General features: G+C 52.9%; 1 protein-coding gene across 4 annotated transcripts; it reads left to right on the forward strand.

Annotated features, from left to right (window-relative positions):
* The first annotated feature begins 616 nt into the window (after positions 1-616).
* On the forward strand, positions 617-6,367 carry Ecm1 (extracellular matrix protein 1). Of its 4 annotated transcripts, none has more exons than XM_013015367.1 (10): positions 617-775; positions 2,095-2,157; positions 2,242-2,343; positions 2,480-2,560; positions 2,653-2,733; positions 3,514-3,842; positions 4,032-4,406; positions 4,945-5,165; positions 5,317-5,404; positions 6,043-6,367. In XM_013015367.1, exons 1-10 carry the CDS (start codon positions 706-708, stop codon positions 6,271-6,273), a joined length of 1,641 nt encoding a protein of 546 aa, XP_012870821.1. In that variant the 5' UTR covers positions 617-705; the 3' UTR covers positions 6,274-6,367. The 4 variants fall into 4 exon arrangements, with proteins under 4 accessions (XP_012870821.1, XP_012870822.1, XP_012870824.1 ...); XM_013015368.1 differs by having other exon boundaries at positions 2,504-2,560; XM_013015370.1 differs by lacking the exons at positions 617-775; positions 2,095-2,157 and having other exon boundaries at positions 2,318-2,343; positions 2,504-2,560; positions 2,653-2,737.
* Positions 6,368-7,610: the final 1,243 nt, after the last annotated feature.

The following is a 7,610-nucleotide window of genomic DNA, read 5'->3' on the forward strand; positions in this document are numbered from 1 at the left end:
GCCTTGCATGCATGAGGCCCTGGGTTCAATTCCTCAGTACCACATAAGCAAAAAGAAAAAAGCCGGAAGTGGCGCTGTGGCTCAAGTGGTAGAGCTCTAGCCTTGAGCTGAAGAGCTGAGGGACAGCGCCCAGGCCCAGAGTTCAGGCCCCACGACCGGACCCAAAAACAAAACAAAAAAAAGGGTAAAAGAAAGTTCCACTTTGTCCCAGAGTTGGGGGAAAGAGACAGCAGTCCTTTTACTAGTAGGGGGGGCACTTCAGGCAGCTGTCCTTTTTCTCCACCCCCAATTCAGTTGCTTCTAAGATCCCTTCTCCACAAAGGCAGCACGTAAGTCGAAAAACTAAGGCCAAACTAAGGGCTCAAGTGTCCCATGCTCCATGAATCTCTGAATCAGTTTCTCCTGGGTTATGTGAGTGTTCCCCTCCCATCACCTCCATTCTTCTCAATCCTCTGAGCAGGCTTCAGGATGAGTTTGGGAGGAGTGGCTGCCAGAGGAGGAGCAGCTGGGACTGAGTCATGGCAGGAAGCTAAGGAGGGCGGGAGATAACACCAGACAGCTTATAAAGGGACACAGCTGCCCAGAAAATTCCAACAGCAGTAGCAGTAACCAGAGGAACAGGCTTCCAGCAGCCCAGACCTTCAAATCCAGATCTGCCTGAGACAACTCTGCTTCTGGGTGGCGGCGACCAGTCCCTACCCCAGGATGGGGACCATATCCAGAGCAGCCTTGGTTTTTGCCTGCTTGGCTCTTTCTTCTGCCACCTCTGAAGGAGGTGAGTAGGGGTGGGGTCGGCCCTGGGGAAGGGACCTGGCTCTGACAGCTCATCCGCAGCAGGGTGGTTTGCCCTTCCTTTTCTGAGCAGTCCATGGTATGCTTGGGGCACTGCTGCCTTTAACCAGGGAGGCAGAAGCAGGAGAGGGGCTCCTGGAGATTGCTAGTAAAGGAACACAATGTCAGAGTCAGGTAGACAACAGAGGGTAGGTGAAATCAGAGTAAGGGTCAGTGCCTGAGCAAATCTATATGGAGGGGGCTATGAAGCAGGTAAGAAGGGAGAAAGGATCTACACAGGCCACTAAACTGGTCTGCTGACCCAGGGAGCCTTAACTGACTCCTTGGTTAGAGGAAGAGTCAGGGTAAATCCACCCGCAGACTTTTCTACCTGGCACTTACATACTACCTGCTTTGATCCCTAACCAAATGGAATTCCAGCAGAGAGGACTGTTAAAAGATATAAATAGATCAAATCCATTTCTGGTGGAATTCTGTCGTTGTCCCTCCCAGTTCTTAGTCTTGGGCCTGTGGATCAGCTGTAATTGATTCCTGTCTGACTCAGTCCCTCAAGTCCTAAGTTGAGACCCAAACCAAGGAAGAGCTAAGACCACAGGGAAGTGCTTAAGCTGCCTGGGCCCCTCCCCAGAATATCTAATGATGTATAAAGGCCTAGAAGGCTAGGTAGGGAAGAGGATGTGCACAGGTGAGCTCCCCCTACCTGTTCCAAGTCAGACTTAAAAAGATAGACAAGCACCACAGTGAGCCCTGGGTGGAGCACAGCCATAAGCCCTGAGGGGGAGACACTGAAAGAGAAAATTAGGGACTCCCTTCTCAAGTCTCACTTGTCATATTCCTTTTAGGCTCAACCTCTGAGCCAGGTAGAGGTGCTGGCCATCAAAATATCACAGATTTTCTCAGGACCCAGTCAGTCTAGGTGTGTTTGTAGAGGAGATTATGGGATGCAGGGAAGGTGCCATACTTAAGTGGCTTCCATGTCTTAATCTTCTTTCCACACTTAGTCCCTTATTCAAAATTTCCCCTGACAGCTAGGAGTATAAGCTCAAGCCTGTAATCCTAGCTACTCAGGAAGCTGAGATCTGAGGATCCCAGTTCAAAGTTAGCCTAGGCAGGAAAGTCTATGAAACTCTTATCTCCAATTAACCACCAAAAAGCTGGAAGTGGAACTGTGGCTCAAGTGGTAGAATGCCAACCTTGAGTGAAACACCTAAAGGACACCACCCAGGCCCTGAGTTCAAGTCCTAGAACTGGGACCAAACCACCACAAAAACCCTGCCTCTCACCTGCGTGTCTTCCCTCCAGGCCTTAGGACTCCAGAAAAGCAGGAGGTGAGACCAGAGCGCCTCACTCACAACCTTCAGGAAGGTAAGAGTTTGGGGGAGCAATCAAGGAATAGGGAGTGGAGGAGGAGGAGCTGTGGGCTCTGACTCTACCCCCACTTGCTTCTAGTTGGCTATGCAGCACCCCCTTCCCCACCCCGGACACGAAGCTTCTCTGTGTATGAACCTGACACCATTGAGTATGACCTTCCCTTTGAGGAACAGCATGAAGGTAAGGCCCCCACCAGCCCTGCTCAGCGCCCCCTCCAGGTCTCTAACCTCTCTGTTTCCTGCTCTTCTCATAGAGAAGAGAGAGGAAGCCTCAGCTCTCCTATAGTCCGGCTGCTCACACGCTCCTCCTTCTATAGTGCAGCCCCTTCTCTCGCCAAAAGACATCCCTGTGCAGAAGGAAGTGCTGGCCCCGCCCCAAATCCCTGTTGAAAAGAAAGGTGAGCTTGTGCCCACTCCCCGCCTCATCCCTCGGCTGTGTTGATGCTGGTCTTGATCTTCACTCCTGTGTGTGCTCACGTCTGTCTTCCAGCAGGCTCCCATTTCTCTCAGGAAGCAATTTCCCCCCAAGAAGAGCTGCCCCCTCCCCAAAGCTCTACTGAACAGAAGGAAAGTAAGTAACTACTCCCCTACCCCTTACTCCACACACTCACCCCAGAGCTGGCTTTGGAAGCAAACAAGATGGTAGGTTCCGTCACTAAGCAAACAAGATGGTAGGTTCCGTCACTTAGCCGTGTAAGAGTAAAGGAGTTGTTTGAGAAAACAGAGCCTGCTGGATAAATGATGTGATTGAATGACATATAATAACCCCATGCTGAGTTCCTCTTTGCGGATGGCAACCAGTCAGTTCCTGTTTCCTTTGTCTTGTTTTGCTTTGTTTTTGACACCAGACATAGCCCAGGCTGCTCTCAAACTTTTGATCCTCCAGCCTCAGCCTCCCTGGGGCTGAGATCATAGGCTTGCACAACCACGCCTGGCTGATTCCTATTTTCTAGAGATGCCAATCCTAAAGTGAGTTTTGCTCACACATTTCCACCCCAGTTGACCCACCTCCCCCCACCTCAGGAGATCTCCCAATCCAAACAGAGACACGGTGAGTGGCCCATTGATGTCCCTCCCCCTGCATGAGCATCTAGGACCCTGAGGACAGGAGCCTTGGGACATAGCGCAGGGAGCTAAGATTTGAGAGGAAGGATGGTTGTAAGGGTAAAACCTTTCAGGCTTCCATTTTCTTCCTTTTAGTCAGTTATTCCAAAAATAAGCACAGATTCCTTTCTTCCCCAATTCCCTGATGTCCTTCCCAATCCTTTCGCCTCCAGTTCTTTCAATCATGCCCGCTCTCTTGGCTAGCCTTTGTCTGTCCCTCCCTCCCATTCTGTGTTCCTCATTCTAGAAAGGCCAGCTCCCCTCATGAGCCAGAACCCTCCAGAAGAATCTCCATCCTGGAATCCGGCGGAGCACTGCCCGCCGCCGGCTCGCTCTCGGGGCGGCTGGGCCCACCGGCTGGACGGCTTCCCGCCGGGGCGGCCTTCCTCCGACAATCTGAAGCAGATCTGCCTTCCTGAGCGCCAGCACGTGGTGTACGGGCCCTGGAACCTGCCGCAGACCGGCTTCTCCCACCTCAGTCGCCAGGGCCAGGCCCTCAACCTGCTGGAGACCGGCTATTCCCGCTGCTGCCGCTGCCGCAGCCGCGGAACCCGCCTGGACTGTGCGCAGCTCGTGGTAAGGGTTAGGCGTGAGGCCGGCGGGGCCTTGAACCCCGGGCCTACCGCCAGCCTCCCCAGGCTGCCCAAAGCGTAGAGAACAGCACTGGCGTTTGCTCCCTGCCATCCAAGCGACCCTGGGGGGGGGAAGGGGGGAGAGTGGGGACCCCGGGGCTTGCTGGCTGACCCGCACCCCCTCTCGCTCTAGTGGGAGGACACAATGACCCGATTCTGTGAGGCCGAGTTCTCGGTCAAGACGCGACCCCACGGGTGCTGCAAAAAGCAGGGGGAGGCGCGCTTCTCATGCTTCCAGGAGGAGGCGCCTCGGCCGCACTACCAGCCCCGGGCCTGCCCCAGCCAGCAGCCCGGCATGGCCTCGGGCCCCGAGGTGCCTTTCCCCCCCGCGATGCCCACCCTGGATAACGTCAAGAACATCTGCCACCTGAGACGCCTCCGCGCGCTGCCCCGCCACCTGCCGGCCGCAGACCGCCTCCAAAGACAGCTGCAGGCGCTGCTGCGGCTCGAGGGCGACTTCCAGCGCTGCTGCCGCCGGGGCGGCGACCTCCCCTGCGTGTGGAAGGCTGTAAGTGGCCACGCCGCCAACCCCACCAGCCCGCCCGCCTGCTGCCCGGCTCCAGCCCACGTGCCAGCCCGTCCACCCGTGCGCTTCCCACCCGGAGCATGTTCGTCCGCTTCTGACTGTCCGTCCACCCGTTGTGTCCATCTGTCATCCGAATCTGTTCCGTCTCGAGCCTTCATGCTGCTACAGTCCTGGCTTCGTCCACCTGTGACCCCCACACGCGCACCCCCCTCGGCTACCAGCCAGCCAGCTCTGGCCCCCCACCTCGGCCTCTCCTCCTGCTGGGCCAGCTCGTCTCCCATGGCGACAGCGCGCCTCCTCTGTGTCCCCTCCCCTGAGACTTCCCACGTGTCCATTGCTGCCTCCATGCCCTCTGGGTCTTCTTCCTCCCATCTGAGCCCCTCATTGCATAGCTGGGGGTGATAAGAAAGTAGATGGTGAGGAGAGAAGGAGACAAGTAGCTAGGTTTCTGACTCTCTCTCTCTCTCTCTATGTCTCTCCCTCTGTCTGTCTGTCTGTCTGTCTCCCTGCTCCCCCACAGTGGGAAGACACTCTGGATAAGTACTGTGACCAGGAGCAGGCTATAAAGACGCACCCCCACTCGTGTTGCCACTACCCTCCTAGCCCTGCCCGCGATGAGTGTTTTGCCCGTCGGGCTCCCTACCCCAACTATGACCGGGACATCTTGACCCTTGACCTCAGCCGAGTGACCCCCAACCTCATGGGCCATCTCTGTGGAAACCAAAGAGCTATCAGCAAACAGTGAGTCTTGCTCCGATCCTCCCGCCCTCTTCTCCTCCCACAAGTGTCCCTCCTGGGTGCCCTCAGCCGGAGCACATGCAGACCATAAGTGGGTCTTGCAGTACCGGTTAAATGCCACGGCTGACCTCTACCTTTCTCACATCAACCATAGCAAACAGATTCCTGGGCTGATCCAGAACATGACCGCCCGCTGCTGTGACCTGCCTTCTCCAGAACAGGCCTGCTGTGCTGAGGAAGAGGTGTGTGGGGAAGGGGGTACAAGGAAGCAGAGAGAGAAAGCTGGAAGTGAAGGCTACCAGTGTGTGTGTGTGTGAGAGAGAGAGAGAGAAAGAGAGCAAGAGAGTCCTGGAGTTGGGTGCTGTCCCTGAACTTTTTTGGTCAAGGCTAACACTCTACCGTTTGACCATTTGAGCCAGAGCTCTACTTCCAGCTGTCGGATGGTTTATTGGACATAAGAGTCTCACAGATTTTCCTGCCTGGGTTTGCTTTGAACTGTGATCCTCAGCTCTCAGCCTCAAGTAGCTAGGATTACAGACATGAGCCTGCCTCTTCTCTTTACTATCTCAAAGCAGCCTACTAGTAAGGAGGACTAGTGGGAGAGATCTTTTTCTTGGTTCCTGAAGTCTTCCTTCCTGACCTGGCCTGTTCCCCATTCCTAAGCTCCTATGACAGCTTCTCTAGGCCTCAGACATCTGGCATCTCCAGATGTGCACATCTGTCAGTCACAAGGAATCTAGCTATGTGAGGCAGTCTTGTACTATCTCTGGGCCCCAGGAAGAGATCCTAGAGGAGAGCAGGAGCTGACAGAAGAATGACTCTGAGCAGCCCCCCTCCCTTGTACCCGATCATCATTCCTGATCCTTACTCTTCTCTTCAGAAATTTGCCTTTGTCGATGATCTATGTGGTCCCCGACGGAACTTCTGGAAAGATACTGCCCTTTGCTGTGACCTGACTCCTGGGGATGAACAGACCAACTGCTTCAACATCAATTATCTGAGGAATGTGGCTCTAGTGGCTGGGGACAGTGGGGATGCCGCACACCAGGGGGAGCAGAGCCCAACTCGAGGAACAAATAGCAGCCCCACCCCTGGGTCCAAGGAAGAATGAGTCAGCTCAGAGCCTTGGAGGATCAGATGGGGGGAACCCCACCCCGCTCCACCCTCCCTGAACACTCATTACAATAAACACCTCTTGGATTTGGCGTCTTCATTTGTAACATACAAACACACCCTCCTAAGCCTGCTTGGATTTCCTTCAATGACAGATCCACTACCTAGCCCCTACTGACTGAGCAGAAGACGCTCCACGGGCTGTGGTAGGACCAGTGCTAACTGGCTTATCTTTACTACTTGTCATCTTGACCTTATGTATTTGAAAAGGATGCCATTTTGTTAACCAGCTGTCAAAGAGATAGTTCATGTCCCTGATAATTCCCAGTGCCACGGCCCAACATGATATTTTTATTTTCTTATTTTTGATGTTCTTTTGTTCCAGCGCTGGGGCTAGAACTCAGACTCTTGCACTCACTTAGCCCTTTTTTTTTCTCTTCTTCTCAATGGTGGTGCTTTATACCTTGAGCCCTAGCTCCACCTCTGGCTTTTTATACTAGCTAATTGGATAAGAGTCTCACAGAGGAGGGGGAGGGTAATTGTGGAGGTGGGAGGGAAGGGATGGTAGGGGGAAAACAAAGCAGGAGGCAACCATGCTCAATAGGAAATGTACTCATTACCGTGCTCATGTAACTGTAACCCCTCTGTACAATATTTTTACAATAAAAAAAAGATACAATAAAAAAAAGAGTCACAGACTTTTCTGCCCAGACTGGCTTCAAACTGAACAGCTCCTGAACAGCTAGGATTACAGGTATGAGCCATTGGCACCTGGCCCAACCTGGTATTTTCTTTTGCAATCCTGGAGTTCAAATCTGGGGCTTTGAGAATGATAAGTACATGCCCCTACCACTGAACAACATCCCCAGCCCAGCCTAACATTTTAAAATCTTCACTTTGACCCTTGGAGGATCATGTGTTGACTCTAGTATTCATTTTATAGGTGTGTGTGTGTGTGTGTGTGTGTGTACTGGGGCTTTAAGAGCCTCAAGTTCCCCCTTAGCTTTTTTTACTCAAGACAGCATTCTACCACATAAGTCACAGCCCTACTTGTATAGCATTTTACTGGTTAGTTGGAGATAGGTATCTCATGGACTTTTCTGACCAAACCAGCTTCAAACTGCAACCCTCAGATCTCAGTTTCCTCAGACAAACAATGCACAACTGTTTTTTCTATTTGTTTTTTTTTTTGAGGTCTCATTATCTATTCCAGGTTTGGACAATGTTCCTGCCACAGCTTTCTAGTATTCATGGATTGAACTCAATATGTATTGTACAAGATTAGAGAATACATTTTAAAAAAATACACAGCCAAGGCTGGGAATGTGGCTCAGT

Source organism: Dipodomys ordii, unplaced genomic scaffold (assembly GCF_000151885.1).
Source record: "Dipodomys ordii isolate 6190 unplaced genomic scaffold, Dord_2.0 Scaffold26, whole genome shotgun sequence".
Classification (NCBI taxonomy): domain Eukaryota; kingdom Metazoa; phylum Chordata; class Mammalia; order Rodentia; family Heteromyidae; genus Dipodomys; species Dipodomys ordii.